The following is a 20,109-nucleotide window of genomic DNA, read 5'->3' on the forward strand; positions in this document are numbered from 1 at the left end:
AAAAAGGTCAGAAAGCATTCCAGGTGCTCTTGGGGGCCCACCATGGTGACCACCGCTTTCCATATTTCTGGTAGGTTTGGGCCATGTGAAAATAGGAAGAAGTTTCCTTACTAAAGAGACCGGTATCAGCTGAAGACACCCCAAGATCAAGTTCCCTGCCCAAGGAGATATATTTGCCCCAGAGGACAAAAGGAAGGGATAAGAGACAAGAGGCAGGAGACAGAGCACAAGGGAGAGTGGGAAGAGAACAAGGGAAAAGGGGAAAGGATATTATTCCTGGAGGGACAAAGGACTACCTGTGGATAGAGAGGAAACAGATGTGGTCCATAGGCAAATGGAAGCACATAAAGATAAAGGGGGAAGCCCGTGTGTTAGGATGAGGTGTTTAATTTTAATTGGAGAAGTTAATTAGGGCAGCCACTAAGGGCTTTGTGATTGCTGAACTTCAATACTTTGATAGCTAGACCTTGGTAGTCAGCCTCAGAAGGAGGAAGTGGCCAAATACTTGGTGGCTACCTTTAGGAATGTTATTTAATGTTTTGGGTTTGTTTTGTTTTGTTTTTTTAGCAAGGCAAAGGGAATGGGGGAGAAGGGCAAGACCTTCCAAAGCCATGTTTGCCATGTTCTGGCTGGCAAGAGTCCCTTCACCTACTGTGTCCTTCAGGTGGGAGGGGCTTCTCTCTGCTGTAGCAGGAGGTGGAAGGAAGCTTTATATGAAGAGCTAAAGGACAGGAGGGGGATCTGTATACAACAGTGGTAGGGGTACGTGCACTGTGCTGCATAGTTTATGCCATTTGAACCACCTTGCCTTAACGTTTGCATTTGAGCAAAAGCTAAACTCTAAGCCAAGCATGGTAGCACATGCCTGTAATCCCAACATTCTTCCAGAATGTAGGCGGAGGTAGGAGGATCTGGAGGTTTGAGGCCGGTCTGATTGACACTGAATTCTGGGCTAGCCAGGGCTACAGGACAAGACCTGTCTCAACACAAAAATGTACAGGTCAGGAATAGTGGCTCAAGCCTTTAGTCACAGCACTCAAGGCAGAGGCAGGTGGATCTCTGTGAGTTGCACAGCAGCTGAGGCATGTAGAGAGACCCTGTCTCAAACAAAGCAACAAAACAAAACTAGCTAAGTGTGGTATCGCAGGCCCGTAACTCTCTGAGCAGTGGTCCTCGGAAGCACACCTCATAGATCCAGACACAGCAAGTACATCAGCTTCTGTGTATCTGAGCATGGGCACAGAAACCAGTGCTATCTCTGCTTACATGTGACAGCCGGCACCGAGGACTACAAAGACCTGAGCCAGGCCCTGAGCCTCATCAAAGACATCATCTCACAAGTGGACGCCAAAGTCAGTGAGTGTGAGAAGGACCAGCGCCTCAAGGAGATCGCAGCCAAAATGGACTTGAAGTCCTCCAGCAAACTCAAGAACGGGCTAACCTTCCGGAAGGAGGACATGCAGCAGCGCCAGCTCCACCTGGAAGGCACCCTGTGCTGGAAGTCCACATCAGGGCGCTTGAAAGGTAAATCTCTGCCTTGGCCACCTCTAGCTCTGCATGGAACTAGCTTGGAGCTCCAGCTGCCATGTTAGAGTGATAGGCGCCACCTTAGAGTGCTGGGCTCTATCTTAGATTGGTATTCTATCTTGAATTGTCGTCAAGCTAAGAGATAGGAACACAACCAAACTTGAAACACTTGAATGCCTTCAAGTCTTAATTAATCAGCCAGTGGGCTACAGAGAACAGGACAGAGGAAATGTTTAATTTAGACAAGATCCTCAGAAATGGCTCATCCTGGAATGGAGTTGCAGGTCAGTTGTTAATGCTTTCCTCACATTCATGGGGTCCTGGTTTCTATCTCCAACCCCAAGTAAACTTGAGTGTAGTGACTGTCAGCTCTAGGGAAGTAGAAGCAAGAAGATTGGGAATTCAAGTTTGTCCTCAGCTATATAGCAAGTTTGAGGCCAGAGCAGGATCCATGAAACCCCGTCTCAAAAGAGAAGAAGAAAAGGGCTCCCTATGACACTCATGTGCAAAATTGACTGTGAGAGATGTTTACACCATCATACAGGGACAGGACACCAAGCAGGACTGGGATTCAGAGGGCCTGAGGCAAGATATGACCTGGGGCAGAAAGAAAAGTCCTTTTCAACAAAGAGAACGCTGGCCTGAATTGATCCCTAGCAGGCATGGTGGCATATGCCTGTGACCTTAGTGCCAGGGTGTGACAGACAGTCAGATACCTGGAGCTAACTGGCCAGCCAGCCTAACCGAATAAACGAGTCTCCAGTTCAGTGAGAGACCCTGTCTAAAAACTCAGGCTGACAAGGTAGCCCACTACCCACTGATATTTGTTGCCAAGCCTAACAATCTGAGTTAAATGCCTGACCCACATGTGGAGGAAGGACAAAACTAATAATACACAAAATAAATAAATAAATAAAAAATAAATGACCAGGGAAGATACCCTATATCAACCCCTAGTGCACACACACACACAGTTTATAAATACTGCACATGCCACCTATATACACAAAGTAGTAATGTAATAAATGAGGGGCTGGAAAGATGGCACAGCCATTAAGAGTATCCGCTGCTCTTGTAGACGACTCTAAATTTGGTGTCCAGAACCCACACTGGGCAGCTTGCAACTGCCTGTTACTCCAGCTCCAGGGTCCAGCACCTCTAGCCACTCACTGAGAGCACTTGCACATACATGCACTAAACCACACAGAGACACCTACCTACACACATGCGTGCAGACACACACACAGTTAAAAATGAATCCTTAAAGAACTGCATGGCACCCTGGAGCTCTGGCCTAGTTCTGAGCAGTCTGAGCAGGATCCACTGAAGTCACCGTCTGAGGAGAGCCTCTGGCATTCGTTGCCACTGAATCTCCAAACTCAGGAACTTTGGAAAGGGGTGAGTTAGAATTGGAACTTGTAGAACGAGAAGCTGAAGCATCCTGGTGCTTAAGCTGTCCCGGGCCCCTTTGGACATGTGACCACTAAGACCCTCCTTTGTGTGCTGGTCTCTGCAGATGTCCTCGCTGTCCTGCTGACCGATGTGCTTTTGCTGCTCCAAGAAAAGGATCAGAAATATGTCTTTGCTTCTGTGGTATGTGTCTGAGTCTTCAAGGGTCCTGCTCACTGGTACAGTACAGTGGTGGGCCCAATGAAGGGGGATGCCCATGACAAAGCAGGGAGAAGGAAAATACACTGAGAGGCTCCCTGTCTCATCAGGATCCTTCCAGAAGGTTCTAGACAGTCAGGGGTAGAACTTATAGAGAATCAATCCCTGGTGTGACGCCAATTCTCACTGGAAGGTCTCTGGTGGGAGGGCCTCAAGCAGGACACAAGGGTAAACTGTCATTGGGTAAGAAGTTTATTAAAATTAGTAATTCCATAAGCGTACAGACATTTGGCAGGATGGAGGAGGCTCTAAACAGGGTTCAGGATCAAGAGGCAGAATAGGGACCGTTTTTTATAGTTATGAGAGGAACGGGGAGCAAGGGTTCACATAAGCTGTCTCTGATGTCCCAGTGGCAGACCAGAGGGACAGAATTCCATGGTAGGAGTGCTCCGTTGGGAGGATGTGAGGAGGAAGAGCACATCTAGTTGAGGCATGTGAATTTACTTGAGGAAGTGAGAACCATGTGTCATTCTTCTGGAATGGTCCCTGGGGAGTCTTTACTGACTCTTGAGACAGATGTCTGTCCCCTCCCATGGCAGCAGAGATGCCAGAATCTGTTCTGAGGATGGAGACAGCGGAGCTGCAGGTGGGCAGAACTTGAGCAGTGTCTGGTCTGGAGGCAGGCACTTCCTTCCTGGAGTGCCCAAGGAGCCCCATACAGATTCACAGACAGTCTCTATACCAGGAAGTGGGGAGGCGTGAGGGGCCAGCCTGTAAACTATGAGCCTAGGGAGAAAGGGCAAGGCTGCTGCCCCTAACCCAGAATCTCAAGCATCCTCAGTCTTCCCAGCCTCCTCATCACTTTTCTGTGGTTCTCCTGCTGCCCAACATCCCTGGGTACTCACAGACTCCAGGGTCTGGCCAAAAGAACCCTACCTTGGTGTGTAGATGTTAAGTAGGCTGGTGAGGCAAATAGTGAAAGGCCTCTGCTCTGGAGGTCTGTAGAGAAGGGGCTGGGGGTTGGGGGGACACAGAGCTGAAGAGAAGGACCTAAACTGAGTTTAGGTGGCACACTTACATGGACTCTTTGGGATATGCACCATTTACATGGACAAAGAACAAAAGACACCGAGACCTAGAGGTTCTGTGTCGGAACAGGCAACTGTTCAGTCCCTGAGTAAGCCTGGCCAGTGGCCATGGCCCCATGGCTGGGTGTCAGAGAAAGGAGGGAGATGGGAAAAGGGAGTGAGGAAAGGTGGACCAAAGCAAAGAGCTGGGTGTGGTGCCCCAACCCCTCCCAGGCTTTCAGCACAAAGTGTTAGATCGGGAGAGAAAGTGGTGAGATGTGAACAAAAGACAATCCTGCCCTCTACCAAAGCAGACTATCCCTTAATCAAAGAGAAGGACGCAGTCTCTGCGGGAGTGGAGATGTGCCAAGGCCGGCCACTTAGTGTTTTCTAGGGCAGAGAAGGAATCCCTTGCAGTGAAAGATCCCATCTACTGATCTGTCCCCTCAGGCTCAGAGTGGTAAGCACTGCCAGGGTTGGTATGTGGATCTTAAAGCACTTCAGAAGCCTCCCATCTGTCACCCATTCCCACCTCTCCACAAACTGGGTCAGGTTATTCCATCACACACTGGGTCAGGTTATTCCGTCACAAACGTTCTTCAGCCCAGCACACCTCTATGCCACCACAGTCTCACAGAAAGCAGAGATGTCCACCGTGATAGCTGTGGCCTCTCATACTGTCAGGAGACTTTGTGGCACTAATAGACTTGACGGTGGGCCCTAAGCTTCCGGGAAATATACAATCACCACCATCTTCCCATACCCTCTTGTCTTCCCTTGTGCCTTTAATCCTAGTACTCAGGAGGCGGGGGGTGGGGGGTGAGTATGTGTGAGTGTGTCTCCACAAGTGCACTGTGCATACATGTGTACATATACACAAGTGTTAAAAAATATTAATAATAAAAGAGAGACCAGGTATGGTGACACATACCTGTAATTCCAGCACTTGGGAGGCAGAGGCAGGCAGATCTTTGTGAGTTTGAGGCCATCCTGGTCTACAAAGTGAGTCCAGGACAGTCAGGGCTCTGTTACACAGAGAAACCTTGCCTTTAAAAAAAAAAGGAAAAAAAAAAAAGAGAGAGGGAGAGAGGTGCCCTTTTCTGGGCATGGTGGTGCACACCCGAAATCCCAACACTTGGGAAACTGAGACAGGATCACTGTAAATTTGAGGCCAGCAAGGTTTCACAGTGAGTTTAAGGCCTCAAAAACAAACAAAACCCATTAAAAAGAATACTAGGATATTGGTTGAAAAGTTTCCAGTTAGTGAACCATTTCTGCTTTGCTCTGGCATGAGAGTTTAGTGCTTGAAGTCCAGAATTCACTCTTCAGAATCCATACAAAAATGTAGGATGTGGTGGCACACACTGGTAACCATGTGCTGGGGAGGCAGATGCCTGGGGCTCATCGCCACCTGCCCAGCAAGATTACCAAGCACCCTTGTGACATTGTCTCAGAAACCAAAGTAGATGGCACCTGAGGAACAACAGCCAAGATGATCTTCTGCCTTCCGTGAGAATGTGTATACACACTGGGAGTCTGGCCATGGTTCCCCTCTTAGTCCTCCACTATAGTGCCCCTCTCTCCAGACTCAGAATTCTAAAGGTTTTGGATATAGCAAGACAACAGTGAAGTTTCCATCACCTTCTTCCACACAGGACTCAAAGCCACCCGTCATCTCTCTGCAAAAGCTCATCGTGAGAGAGGTAGCCAACGAAGAGAAGGCCATGTTTCTGATCAGCGCCTCCATGCAGGGGCCAGAAATGTACGAGATCTATACCAGCTCCAAAGAGGACAGGAACATCTGGATGGCCCACATCCGCCGAGCTGTGGAGAGGTAAGACAAGCCAGGATCTCCTACCTCCTCAGGCTAGATGCTCACCTGTGACCTTGACCTCCCAGACAGACCACTTAATTCGTTGGTTCGTTGGTTGGCTGGCTGGCTGATTTTGAGAAACAGTCTCCTGCAGCCCAGGCTTTGCTCCAGTTCACTTTGTAGCCAATGATGACCCTTATTCCTGCCTCCACCAGGTACTGGGATGAAAGGAATCCACCACCATACCCAGCATATGCAGTACCAGGGGTGGGACCTAAGCTTCACGAGTGCTAAGTGAGCATCCTAGCACTTCTCCTGAGTGAACTAATGGAGTCTACTCCTCATCATAGCAACCTGTCACCATGCTAAAACGGCCTGGGTATCTCTGCACCCAGCGAATGAGGGGCCAGGCAATTCTAACTTAGACCTTCATTGTGGGCCACTCAGATACACAGCTTGAGGCCAGCCTTGTTGGAGCATGTTGTAATGCCCTACCTTTATTTCTTGGACTGAGTGCCCTCCAGATCCCAGCCCAGTGCCTGCTCTCTTCCACCTGCCTGCACTAGAGCCTTCCTGAGAGGTGGGCGTGGGGAGCTGTAGCCAGCCTCCAGCTTTACACTCCCACCATGCTCAGTAATGTTAGCTCTGAGTGGTTCTTAGCTCCAGTTCCTGACTGGAAGTGGCCACCTCTGTGCCACAGCCGGGCACTTTAAACATGAGAGGCTAGAGAGAGAATTCAGTGGCTAACAGTGATTACTGCTTTTGCAGAGGACCCAGGTTAAGTTCCAAGTACCCACATAGGGTGGCACACAACTGCCTGTAATTTTAATTCAGGGGATCTAATACCTTTTTCTGGCACCCACAGGTACCTGCACATACGTGGCATATGCACACACATATAAATTAAATCCAATAATAAATAGTTTTTAGAGAAGGAATACAAGAAGCTGAGCTCAGTGCATGCCTACACTCCTCATCAGGAACCTGAGGCAGAAGGATCACAAGTCACCTCTTTGAGAACTGTCATGTGTCATTGGTTGTCCTTGTCTTCCCTTCTCTTCCTCCAGTCAGAGTCCCCCACAAAAGTGCAGGACGTGGGCTATGATTCATTATTAATAGTTTACCCAGTGTGCACAAAGCCCTCACTGCAAAGCCCAGCACCGTATCAGCTCGGTTTGTTGGTGCGAGCCTGTTATTCTAGCACCTGAGTAGTAGAGGCAGGAGGATCAGAAATTCAACATCATCCTTGACCACAGTAGATCCAAGGCTACCCTGGGATGATGTGTGGTGCCTGATGTCTTTAAAAGGCAAAACAAAACAAACAAAAAACTGGGCGGCAGTGCCTTGCACCATTCTTTAATCCCCATGTTCAGAGAGGTAGAAGCAGGTAGATCCTGAGTTGAAGGCTAGCCTGATCTACAGAAGGAGTTCTAGGACAGTCAGGGCTACCCAGAAACCCTGTCTTGGAAAACAAAACAAAAACTCATAAGTACAGGGTGGGGATGGAGGTCAGTGGGGGAGCCTTTTATAGCTGATACAGGCCCTGCCTCAGGAATCTTTTTCATAGTTCCACGTCTTTATTGGAGTGGTGAGCTGTGCCATGCATGTGGAGGTAGAGGACAACTTTGCCTGTCAGTGATTCTCTTCTGTCATGTAGATCCTGGAGACAGAACTCAGGCCCCAAGGCCACAAGAGGCTACCGGACATCCTCTGTCACTCTTTGCCTACACTGCTGAGACAGTCCCCTCTAGATCTAGGGCTCCACTATCCCCCAAGCCATCCCGACAGCATAAGAGGGTCAGGAAGAGGATGCTCTGCAGTGCTGATGTCAGGACAGCTAACCCACGAGACACTGATGGCAGCCGTCCTCTTTCCCTGCAGCTGCCCTGACGAGGAGGAGGGCGTTTTCAGCGAGGCCGAGGAGAGAAAGATGGCTGAAGCCCGCACCATGAAACTCCGGGACTTTCAAGGTAAAAGGGGTCAGCACCATGGGCAGTCCCTCTTGTAACCCGTGGGTCCACAGCAAGTGTCTATCACTTCATTGAGGTTTAATGCATGTACCGTAAGATTCACTCAATTTTAAGAGTTGAGTTCAGGGCCGGGAATGTGGCTCAATAGTGGACTAGCTTGCCCTGGGTTCCAACACCAGCCCCACATACACAGGGACATGTGTCAGGAGTTCAAGGGCATCTTCAGCTATGTGGTGAGCAAAGCTTGCCAGAGCTAAAGACCAAACAGACAAGTAGATGTATAAAACTGAAACAGCACAATAAGAAAAGAAGTAAGTGGAGCTGACTGTGGTGGCGCATGCCTTTACTCCTAGCACTTGTGGGGCAGAGGCCAGCAGATCTCTTGAGTTCAAGGCCAGCCCAGTCTACAGAGTAAGTTCCAGGATAGCCAGGGCTACACAGAAAAACTGTCTCAAAAAATAAATATAATGATAATTAATAATAATAATTAATAGTAGTAGTATATGTGTGTGGGTAGTGGACATACAACAAATGTTCTTAACCACTGAGCCGTCTGGCCAGCCCAAAGAGGCCAAGGTGGGAAGATTGGTGGGAATTCGAAGCCAGCCTGTATTACGCAACAATTACCAGGTAAACCAAGAATCTACAGCAAGACAGTGTCTCAAAAACAAAAACATAATCAGTCAGTAACTCCTCTGTTTTTTGGGCAGACAGGACAGCTCAGCAAGTAAAGATAGCTGGCCACCAAGCCTGACAATCCATGGGTAGTCAAGGCACGGGGAAGCTCCAGCCTGGGGGAAAATAAAATCCTCTCAATAAAACAAACAGGGCTGGAGAGATGGCTTAGCAGTTAAGAGTACTTGCTGCATCACCATGTAGGCCAGAGTTCAGACCCAACACCTACAGAACAAGCCGGATGTCCTATGCACACACATACCGACAGGTCTGAAAAGTGCAGGCAGAGACAAGGATTGCCAGGATTTGCTGGCTTAAAACATAGGTGAGAAAGCAAAACTCCAGTTTTGAGGAGAGACCCTACCTCACATGAACAGGCAGAATGACAGATGCGTACCTGGCATCCTCTTCTGGCCTTCAAGCATGCGCACAGATGTGCACACCCAAATATATTCATGCACGCTCATATACACAAATAATTTGGGAGGTTTTTTTGAAACAGGGTCTCTCTATGTAGTCCTAGCTGCATCTTGTAGACCAGAGATGCCTCTGCCTCCCAAGTGCTGAGATTAGAAGTGTGCGCCACTATGCCCAGCAAGTAAATGTTTAAAAACCAAACAATAGCAACAACAACAAACTGGACTGGCAAGACGGCTCAGTGTGTAGACCCTTGCTGGCAAGCCTGATGACCCAAATTCAGTCCCCTGGTCCCACAGAATGGAAGGCATCGACTCCCATAAGTTGTCCTTTGACCTCCATACGTGTGTGTGCCCACAGACATACACAAATAAATGTAATACAAATTGTTTTTAAATTAAAAAAAAAAGGTTTTGGTTTTTTTTGTTTGTTTGTTTGGTTGGTTGGGTTTTTTTGTTTGTTTTTGTTTTTGGTCTTTCAAGGCTTTCTATTCCAGACCTCTTACCCTCCACTTTGGTGTTCACAGTGGGGATAAGAGGAGCAGTCAAGGGGCTGGAGTGATGGCTCATCGGTTAAGAGCACTGACTGCTCTTCCAGAGGTCCTGAGTTCAAATCCCAGCAACCACATGGTGACTCACAACCATCCATAATGAGATTGGATGCCCTATTCTGGTGTGTCCGAAGACAGCGACAGTGTACTCATAAATAAAATAAATAAATAAAACTTTAAAAAAAAAAAAAAAAAAAAAAAGAGGAACAGTCAAGAGGTTAGGACCACGCTACAAAGCTAGTGGTGCTGGAGGGAGGATAGGGAGTCGGCCTTTGAAGGCACAGTCCAGCTGAGGGCCCCACCCTCACAGCCTGACTCCAAGGGCTGACCGCCACCTCTGGGTTCTCCTGTAGAGCGACTGAGCCTGAAAGACCAGCTGATTGCCCAGAGCCTTCTGGAGAAACAGCAGATCTACCTGGAGATGGCTCAGCTGAGTGGGCTGGAAGAGTCGGCCCAGTATCAAGGCCTCTTCCGAGGAGGCGGAGACCCCTCCGAAACCCTACGGGGGGAGCAGATTCTCAGATCGGCCATGAGTGAGAGTGAGTCAACCATCCCACTGAGCTATGCTATGATATTTCAGGGTGGGCTACCTAGGGGACTAAAGCCAGACCCTGTACTCTGTTGCTTATCCAGGACCACCGTCATTTTGCTTTTTTTTCATAATCCAGGGAATGGAATCCAGCATGTGCAGTGGCTCTGCAGCTAAGCTCTACCCAAATCCTTTAAGCACTTATTCAACAAACACTCCCTGGGCAACCTTGTATTTGGATGGGGGGTGGGGGGCACAGGGAGGGAATAAGACTTGAGCCTAACCTTGGGCCAGAACCTTACCTCTAGCTCTGGCAGGCTTCCAGGCTTAACAGCCATGGTATAAACCACAGGTATACATTACCTGCTATCCCCACACAGTTCTAGCCTGACCATGCAGAGACACCTCTGCCAACCTCAAAGCTAGATAGACCTGGTAAGGGAAGCCTTTAATGCTACCTACAGGAGCACCTACCAGTCAGTACCATTGTAGTCACCAGGGCCCCAGGCAGTCAAGCAGAGTGGGCAGCCAGTGCTTAATGGATCTTTTCCATCAGCAAGTCAGACCACTCAACCATTTGCCTGTACAGATTAGCAACGACCCAATGGATGTCTTGCTCTCCCCAGCAACACCTGCACTGCCCTTTCACCTCTGTCTCCTGTGGCTATTGTTCATGGCCTCCAATAACACTGGCAAATCTGGTACTTGGGCTGGGAATATTTTCCCTGCCTCTTTGCCTGGCTAGAGACTTCGAATAGTACCAGACCATTGAAGGGTATATAGACCACTCTTACCCTCATGGGCAGCCCTCTTGGGTAGCTCTTCATTTAACATATGTTAAATCTGTTACTACACCTAGGTAAGGACTGGTATATCACATCCCTAGGCCCAGATAGGGAACTGATGACAGACCCAAGTAACAGTAACACCAGTACAACTTGGTGAATCATTAAGTTTGTTTAGGTCACTTACAGGAAGCAGGGGTGAGGGGTTCCTTACAAGTTAAAAGGCAGCTGTATCACTGAAAGCTCCCTAGCCTAGGTGATGACTAATGAAAGCTGGGACCCTGAAGCTTTCTTCAAGACTTGCAGGTGAAGTTGGCGAGACAGGTTGGAGAGCCTCTTCTCCCCATCAGTCCTTTCTGTATATAAACTTTAGTAAGTTTCAGGAACTTCCTGAGATTTGTACATTGTTGACTTCCTGAGTCTTAAGAAGACTCCCTTCAGAACTTTCAGAATCTTAAGGAGCCTGCCCCCAAGATAAATTGTTTCAAACCCAATGGCTACCTGATTGCCTAGATTGGCTCAGGATAGTGCTCTGTTGTTAGAGTGTTTGCCTAGCACTGGGTTCTATCTTCAGCACTGCCTAAGCTGAGGTAGTGGTGTGTACCCTTCATCCTAGCACTCACTGCCACACTTGCTCCTTGCTCAGGTCTGGGCTGCCCTGCTACCTGTGGTATAACCCCATCACCTGCTGACTTATGTCCTTCACCTCTCCCTCACAGTTGAGGGCATCCAGAGCCTGATCTGCCGGCGCCTGGGGAACACCAATAGCCAAGTGGAGGAGGGAGGTGTCTCTGCAGGCCTGCCTCGGAGGGCTGAGACCTTTGGGGGCTATGACAGTGTGGGCAGCCCCAGCAAGGGTAAGTATGTCACTTTCCTCTGAGGCTGTGCCTTGGGACGCTTATGAGTGGCAGATCCAGTGTACTGTACAGTGAAATTTCCTGAAATGTTAGCTGTGAGTCTTAGCCTTTAACATGAGTTCTCTCTCCAAAGTTGGGAGTGTAATTCCTGAGAACATTCCTCAGCCTTCTGGGTATTGTGGGCTCTGTACTACAAAGCCAGGACTCTGTAGCAGGCCTCCAGGAATACCCTAGCCTGCATTTATTACATGGGCTGGGCTCAGAGGATCCCAAGCCTTGTGGGATTCATAGCATCTTCTTGTGATCTATTTGGGATCTCCAGGTGGCAGCTTTAGAAGAAAGGTGTACCACAGTGACCCCAGGCCCCAAGACTGGCAGGGGCCTGCTAACAGCCCAGACTCCAACCTCTGTGACACCACCACCCCCAGTGGCTGCTGCGAGGAATCGCCACAGGATGTAAGTGGCTTCTGGTAATTTTGGTTGCATGGGTAAAGACAATCCATGTTGACATAACAGCCACTAACATGACAGCCTTCAAGGTTACTCCTGCAGACTCCTGGGAATGGCAAGTAGTGGCTTGGGAGGGAGGCAGAGGGGAGGATAGGCACAACATAGTTGCCTCAACTTCCTCAGGCCCAGAGCCCCACATTGGTTCCACAAGCTACCCAGAGTGTGTGGTGACATCTGCCAGTGCTCCTGACTGGCACTTCCCTCCACCTTTGTCTGACTCAGCACATCCACACTGCTGAGGTTTCCAGAGGCTAAGGCTACCTGCCCTAGCTGTGTGAAACTTGAACTAGATATGTATTTACTGCAGGAGTAGCCACACAAGGTTCACTTCCAGGCCCACCCTGCGGTAGAGCTGCCATCAGCCACCCAGCCACCCGTCTCCCAGGCTTCCCACACCTTCATCCAACAGACTCTAGGTACAGGAGACAGCCACAGGACTTCTGCCTCAGAGTCACAGCCCGGCACTGAGTTCTGTTTCTTATACAAAACACTTGTCTGCTCCCATAGTGAGCTGTGGTGGTTCAGACCCCATTTGATACTCTCATTCTTGCCCTCATAGGTGGAGATGCCTAGCACAGAGAGTAGCTCCTGTCTGCCCACTATCCTGGAATCAGAGGTACCGCCCCTGCGCCATCTCCCACAGGGACAGCATGCCCACATGCCCTATGTACCATCATCAGGTAGACCAATTTGGCTTTCTCTCTGCAGCTGGTCCACCGGGTCCAGACACTGTCGCAGTTGCTTCTTAGTCTCCAGGTACCTGCAGCATCAGGGAGGGACTGGGCTGCTCCTGCCCTTGGCTGGTTGGCTGGGTCTAACCAAGTGCATGACTCCCATCAGACCCACCCCTGTCCCTGTCCCCAGGTAGTCATCGCTCAACAGGATAGCTATGTGGAGATGCAACGAATGGCCATCCAGGAGCGCGAGAAGCAGTTCCGGCTGCAGTCGACACGTGGGAACCTGCTGCTGGAGCAAGAGCGGCAACGCAACTTTGAGAAGCAGCGTGAGGAGCGCGCGGGTGTGGAGAAGCTGCAGAGCCAGCTGCGTCAGGAGCAGCAGCGATGGGAGCGGGAGCGGGCACGCCAGCAGCAGGAACTGGAGCTGGCAGGCGCGCGACTGCAGGAGCGAGAGGGCGAGGCGCGCCAGCTGCGCCAGCGACTGGACCAGGAACGCACAGAGCTGGAGCGACAGCGCCAGGCCTACCAGCATGATCTGGAGCGGCTGCGAGAGGCCCAGCGAGCAGTGGACCGTGAACGTGAGCGCCTGGAGCTGCTGCGCAGGTTCAAGAAACAGAACACTGTACCAGGGGCACTGCCCCCGGAAGTGCTGGCAGAGGTTAGTGGGCCTGTATGGCCAAACCCACTCAGAGTGGAAATGTGGCTTGGTTTTGTGCTTGCCTAGTGTGCATGAAGCCCCTAGTTCCAACCCCAGCACTGTATGTTAAAAAAAATTCAAATATGGTGGCACAGGCCCATCATCCTAAGCACAGAAGAGGTAGAGGCAGGAGAATTAGAATATCCTTGGCTACATAGCAAGTTCAAGACCATTTGGGCTATGTGAGACCCTAGGGCATGGGGGAGCCAGGCCTAATGTCACATGCCTTTAATCCCAGCACTCAGGATGCAGAGGTGGATCTCTGTGAGTTTTAGGCCAGCCTGGTCTACATAGAGTTCCAGGACAGACAGGGGTACATAGAGAGACCCTGTCTGAAAAAAAAAAAAAAAAAGTGTGTGAGTAGTCCAAATATAAATTGTGTGTGGCCATATTTGGGGGGGGGGGGGGAGAAAACAAATGAGCACATGTGTATATGGCTCCTGTGACCATGGGTATACACAGCCTGATGTGCTCCAAGAACTCTCATTCACCAGAAGCAACTTTAGTTGGAAGCAGTGCTCTGCAGAGTGCAGAATCGACCTTCCCAGCTGCAAACTGGAGCCAGAGCCGGGTAGACAACACCCATTCATCTCTGAGCATTTAACAGCCATGTTTGGTCCTCCCCAGGCCAAAGCCACCAAAAGGCTCAGAAGCCTGGTGTGGGTTAGTAGCCACCAGCAGGCTTAGCAGCAATAGGATGTGTCTTCTATTACTTCCAGGCCCAGCCTACAAGTCAGCCTCCCAGCTTCAATGGGGATGGGCTAGAGGGGCTCTTGGGCCCAGCCAAAGCACCGGGAACCCAAGGGAGCATGCTGCTACATGGCACAGGACCTGAGTACGTAGAGCGACCTGAGGTAGCCCGCTGGGACAGTGCCCCTGCTGAGAGCCGGCCAGCCAAGAGCGATGTGCCCATCCAGCTGCTCAGTGCCACCAATCAGATTCAGAGGCAGACAGCCGTGCAGCAGCAGATCCCCACCAAACTGGCTGCCTCCACCAAGGGAGGCAAGGACAAAGGCAGCAAGAGCAGGGGTTCCCAGCGCTGGGAGAGCTCAGGTGAGCTGCACCCCACCCCCAAAGTGCAAGGACCCCTACACCAGGGAAGCAGCACACCCTTCCCAGTGGACCTTTGTCCAGGCAGCAGCATGGGCAAGAAGGCAGAGAAATTCATTTTTCCAGTTGCATTTCTGTTGTGGTAAAATGCCCTGACTCATAGTTCCAGGTTCGAGCCCATCACTGTGAGGACTCACAGCAGGGAAAGCCTGAGCCAGTCAGTCATATCCAGTCAGGAGCAGAGAGGAATGAATGCTTGTATGCTTAGTGTCCAGCCAGCTAGCTCTTCTCTATCCAAACCTAAGAATGGTGGCACCCCAGCCACACCGATAAAGGCGGATACGACAAACCCCCACAGACAGATACCCACAGCTCAGCCTGATGGAGGCAATCCTTCACTGAAACCTTTGTCCCAGGTCGCGTTGTTGACAGAATTAACCATCATGCTCATTTACTTAGAACCTCCCAGCTGGGACACAGGACAGGTACTAGGGGCTGGACTATAGCCAGTATCTTTATCCTCTCACCATAGAGATTCCCTCTCCCCCGTTGACACTAAGGATTGTGGGACCTTCTCCATAAGCAGAATCCATGTCCTAATGATCATGGGGAAAGGCTGCTTGGAAGCCACACGCTTCTCTCATGCCAACACTGAGTGACTCCATGCCACCTTTCAAAGTACTTATCTGGCTGCCCATGAGGAAGTACAAGCAGGGGAGACCCACCCCCACCAGATGGCATAGGGTCAGGTTCAAGCACCTTCCCTCTTCCAGCATCCTTCGACCTGAAGCAGCAGCTGCTCCTCAACAAGTTCATAGGCAAGGATGAGAATGCATCACGAAACCGTCGCTCACTGAGTCCCGTCCTGCCTGCCACCCATGGATCTGCACCTGCCCCAGGTGAGCCCAGCCACTGGTGGGCCATTAGGGCTGCCCACTCTGGTGGCATCTAACACTCCTGTGACCACCCCCAACTCTCTTCCAGACCCCTGCTTCCCAGCCCCAAGCCCGGCCCCAGCTGCCACACCCCCTGAGGCCTTCAAGTTCGGAGGCACGTCACTGCCACCTGCCTCCCCAGCTCCCTCGCTGCCAACCACACCGCTCACCACCACAGATGAAGTTGGCAAGGAAGACGTCATCTTCTTCTGAGGGCCATGGCCCCGAGAGCAGACCCCTTTCTGTCCTGATAACCCTTTATGTCTCTGGGGATCCTATGGGTGACTGTTCCGTCTGGCCATCTCCTTCCCCTGCACAAGCACAGCCAGGCACTTGTTCACCTGAGAGTCCCCAGTTGGTGTCTTGGGTCTCACAGTTCTCTATAGATTTAGTGGTAGAACATGGGTATCCCCTTGAACATACACACACACATGCATATGCACGTAGTTATGCATATGCATGTAAATAAGCTCAAACGAAGTTCTTTTCAGTTGAGAGTGGAACCCCAGCTAAACCACTGAGCTATTTTAAACCAGACATAGGAAGTACAAAGCTAGGGAAACAGGAGACAGAGCAGGCAGGTCTGAGAAGACCCCAGCCCCAGGAGACAGAGCAGGCAGATCTGAGAAGACCCTGGCCCCAGGAGACAGAGCAGGCAGATCTGAGAAGACCCCAGCCCCAGGAGACAGAGCAGTCAGGTCTGAGAAGACCCCGGCTCCAGGACACAGAGCAGTCAGGTCTGAGAAAACCCCGGCCCCAGGAGACAGAACAGTCAGGTCTGAGAAAACCCCGGCTCCAGGACACAGAGCAGGCAGGTCTGAGAAAACCCCGGCCCCAGGAGACAGAGCAGGCAGGTCTGAGAAAACCCCAGCCCCAGGAGACAGAGCAGGCAGGTCTGAGAAGACCCCGGCCCCAGGAGACAGAGCAGGCAGGTCTGAGAAGACCCAGGCTCCAGGAGACAGAGCAGGCAGGTCCAGGGGCAGACTCCATAACTCCCAGGGATCTCTGGATTGAACTGAGTCATTTTGCACCAGAAGGCACTAGAATCACCCGGAGTCCAGCGAATCTCCACTTTGAAAGCAGCAGCTGGCACTGGCCACAGCCTTGACCAGTAAGTGAACTGGGCAACTACAGAGGACCACAGGGTTGGACAGACTCAGGCAGCCCCAGGCAACCCATGGAGCAGTGGACTGGATCTGTGGGTTCAGAAATCAATCTGAAGAGGGGTTACCAACTGTCACTCCTTGTAGTAGGCCGAGTTTTTCCAGCTCTGCTTCTCAAAGGGCGCCTGCCATGTCCTCCCATCCACCTTAGCTGAGATGCAGAGCCCCAGGTTCAGCAGGGCAGTATATATCTCAGACAGACAGTGTCTGGTCACTGCGAAATGAGGTTTTCCCTGGTCCCTTCAGTGTCCTGCCAGAAAAGCAGAGCTAACACATTCAGGGACATGTGGAGGAATGGCCTAGTGACATTGCCAGTAAGTAGCCACAGGTGACTATCTTGGTACCACCTCAGCCTGTGCAGGAGTTGGGACAGTAGCTGGCCTGATCTAGTCTTGTTCCCAGAACTGGGCAGATCTGAGTTCCAGGTCTTACCACATTTAGACCTGCCCAAGGTCCAGAATCATCCCTTACCAGGTTTCCCTGCTGTACCCTGCCCTGAAGTACTAACAGGCAGGACCAAGTCCTCCACTGATGGTTCATAGTCCCAAAAAGGACAGTCTCTAGAGCCCAGCATCCTAAGGACCCACTACCAAGAGCCTTGCCCTGTGATACTTAATGCAGCCAGCCAGGCCATCCCCACCACTGTGGAACAGGGACATGTCAGAGGCTGCTGGCATGAGCAACAGAGACCTCCAGAGCCAAGACTTAAGCATTCATGAGCTCAGGGAGCGACTGTGGATGTGGGTACCAGAGTCCTCCAGCTGGCAGGCAACAGGGTGCAGAAAGTGGTGGTCTCTAATATTAGACTTCAGAGTGCCAGGAGTGGTGTGCCCCATCCCCGTCCTCATCCCTAGGCTTGTGGACCCCTGCACCTGAACAGCTCTTATTCTGGTCCTTTCCTGTCTGTCGTGTGTCCAGAGTGTAGCTACATCTACCAGACCTCATTGTGCCATGTTGCTAATCAGTGTTTTGTGTTTTGGGGTTTTTTTTTTCCTTTTTTTTTTCTTTTGTACTGAGATGTATCAGAGCACTTTAGGAAAGCTGAGTTTTAAGTTCCCACTCTGTGAAGAGAACATTCCAGTACCCAACCAGAGCTGGGTAGGCTCACCATCAGACACCATGACTTTTTGGATTTAGAAGTTCAAATGGTCTCCACTTGGCCTTAGGAAGGATTCAGCTTATCTCTGCCAGATGGCCAGGTGGTTCTCAGCTGTGTACCGCACACAGTAGGACAGTGTCACCAGCAGCCATGGGCTCCTTCCTGGAAGATCTCATTTGTGAAGACGGTGAGCTAGCAGCATTCAGTCTCTGAGGTTGAGTGGCATCCCCTGTCAGTTGTGACCGTGATTCTTTGCCTACCCTTGATTATTTTCACAGTGATAACAGAGCACCCTGGCAACAGGGTATTCTGGAACCACCCTAGAACTTATGACCAGATTCGAGCAATAAAATTATCCAAAGGATCTCAGGCTGAAACAGACCTTCTTTGGGGGCTGGGGATGCAGAGCATAGAGCTGTGCCCTGCCAAGGTTTTGTTGATAAAGAACTTGAATGTAGGAGGTGTGCCAGTGCTATCTATGGGTAGACCCAAGGGTGTGGTTCAGTTAGGAGAGCGTTGGCCAAGCATACATGAAGCCCTAGTCTATTTCCAGTTCGGCCTGGTGGTACACAGTTGAAATCTCGGCACTCAGGAGGTGGAGGCAAAGGATCAGAAGTGTCAGGTGGGGCTGGGGAGATGGCTCAGCGCATAAGGTGCTTGTCATTGTGCAAGGGTGAGCGCCTAAGCCAGGGAAAAGCCAGACTGAGCGGCATGCATCTGTAATCCCAGCACTCACAGAAGATAGGAAGCAGACACAGAGACTGGCCAGCTAGCGTGATGTACACACAGTAAACAATGACGAGCCCGTCTCAAGCTGCTCGACCTAAGTTCGTCCTTTCACCTGTACACGCGCCTGCATTCACACGCATATTTATTTTTTATTATTTATTTATTTATTTATTTATTTATTTATTTATTTATGTTTAAGGTCTGGGGGCTGGAAGGATGGTCCAGTGTTTAAGAGCACTGGATATGGGGCACCCACCCTCCATAGGCACCAGGCATGCATGTGGTTCGTATATATACTAGGACACATACACAAGTAGGTCTTTTTCTGAAAAATAAAAGTTTAATTGGGTATGGTGGCACACACCTTTAACGCCACCACTCAGGAGGCAGAGAAAGATCTCTTAGTTTGAGGCCAAGCAAGGCTACATAGTGAGGCCCTGTCTCAAAGAAGTTTCAAGCATCCTTTGAATTTACATGGTAAATTCAAAGCAACCTGACCAAGAAAGGCCTTGTCTCAGTGTGTTTGGACTGGAGCTCTTGATGGAGGACTTGGCTAGTACATACGAGACAGAACCATCCCCGTCTAGAGCCACGGCACAGCTCACGGGAACTGCCTTTTCTGTCCTTTTGTTCCATGTCTGCACCATACACGGTTAATGTCAAAGGTCTTCTCTTGCAAGGCTTGGACTCCAAGCTCAGCCTGTTTTCCTGGCACCCTGACTAGGTAAGGTACTGCTCTGAGGGCCTCACGGACTCAGTCTTCAGGTGGGACCACCAGAAATAGGAGCTGATCCTGGCCTACCCATGAGCCCTGCACAGGTGCTCACAAGCAAAAGGGTGGAGTGCTTTGCTAGGGCCCATCACCCCACTACCCTAAGTGGTCCCAGCATCCCAGTGGTTCACAACCACCTGTCTTCCTTATAAAAAAAAAGTTTCTTGGACTTTGGCCAGCACCAAAAGGGTAGGGGTTAGAGGGCATTGTATTGTGACAATAGAACACACGAGTCATCCACCCCCAGTACTAAAAACTGGGAGGGACGGGGGAGAAAGGGAAGGAAAAGACATTTCTATACCTGGGAAGCAGGCTTGCCTGTGTGGCCAGACTGCCTCAGAACACAAACAAAAAAGGTTGGTATCGTGTAAAGTTCAAAGGCTGCTGTCTCCTAGGCTGGACCCAGAGTCTCTCAAACATTCTTGGCTTTCAGATCAAAAACTATACACGTGAATGGGTGAAATGGCCCCGTGAGTAAAGGTGCCCGCAGCCAAGCCTAACAAGCTGAATTCGATCCCCAGGACTTGGATGGTGGGAGCCGTCACACACACACATACACACACACACACACACACACACACTAAAATGTAATAAACACTTAAAGTTGTTTAAAAGGAAAAAAGGCCCAACCTACCGTGGTCTCTCTGATATAGAACACAAACCTATCTATACGTCGTCA

At 50.4% G+C, this 20,109-nt stretch overlaps 1 protein-coding gene across 3 annotated transcripts in view; it reads left to right on the plus strand.

Annotated features, from left to right (window-relative positions):
- Window positions 1–18,293, plus strand: part of LOC114631385 (rho guanine nucleotide exchange factor 18) — a 64,966-nt gene extending 46,673 nt beyond the window's left edge. For all 3 annotated transcript variants that reach the window (XM_028779706.1, XM_028779705.1, XM_028779704.1), the window contains 13 exons: window positions 1,276–1,524; window positions 3,044–3,120; window positions 5,858–6,036; window positions 7,897–7,985; window positions 9,981–10,166; window positions 11,661–11,798; window positions 12,121–12,254; window positions 12,868–12,924; window positions 13,017–13,064; window positions 13,173–13,643; window positions 14,402–14,735; window positions 15,506–15,631; window positions 15,717–18,293. In XM_028779706.1, the coding sequence (XP_028635539.1) occupies window positions 1,276–1,524; window positions 3,044–3,120; window positions 5,858–6,036; window positions 7,897–7,985; window positions 9,981–10,166; window positions 11,661–11,798; window positions 12,121–12,254; window positions 12,868–12,924; window positions 13,017–13,064; window positions 13,173–13,643; window positions 14,402–14,735; window positions 15,506–15,631; window positions 15,717–15,880 (2,252 nt within the window). In that variant the 3' untranslated portion in view covers window positions 15,881–18,293. The remainder of the gene's footprint in view (window positions 1–1,275; window positions 1,525–3,043; window positions 3,121–5,857; window positions 6,037–7,896; window positions 7,986–9,980; window positions 10,167–11,660; window positions 11,799–12,120; window positions 12,255–12,867; window positions 12,925–13,016; window positions 13,065–13,172; window positions 13,644–14,401; window positions 14,736–15,505; window positions 15,632–15,716) is intronic.
- The last annotated feature ends 1,816 nt before the right edge of the window (window positions 18,294–20,109 follow it).

This window comes from Grammomys surdaster, unplaced genomic scaffold, assembly GCF_004785775.1.
Source record: "Grammomys surdaster isolate TR1022 unplaced genomic scaffold, NIH_TR_1.0 362, whole genome shotgun sequence".
Lineage (NCBI taxonomy): Eukaryota > Metazoa > Chordata > Mammalia > Rodentia > Muridae > Grammomys > Grammomys surdaster.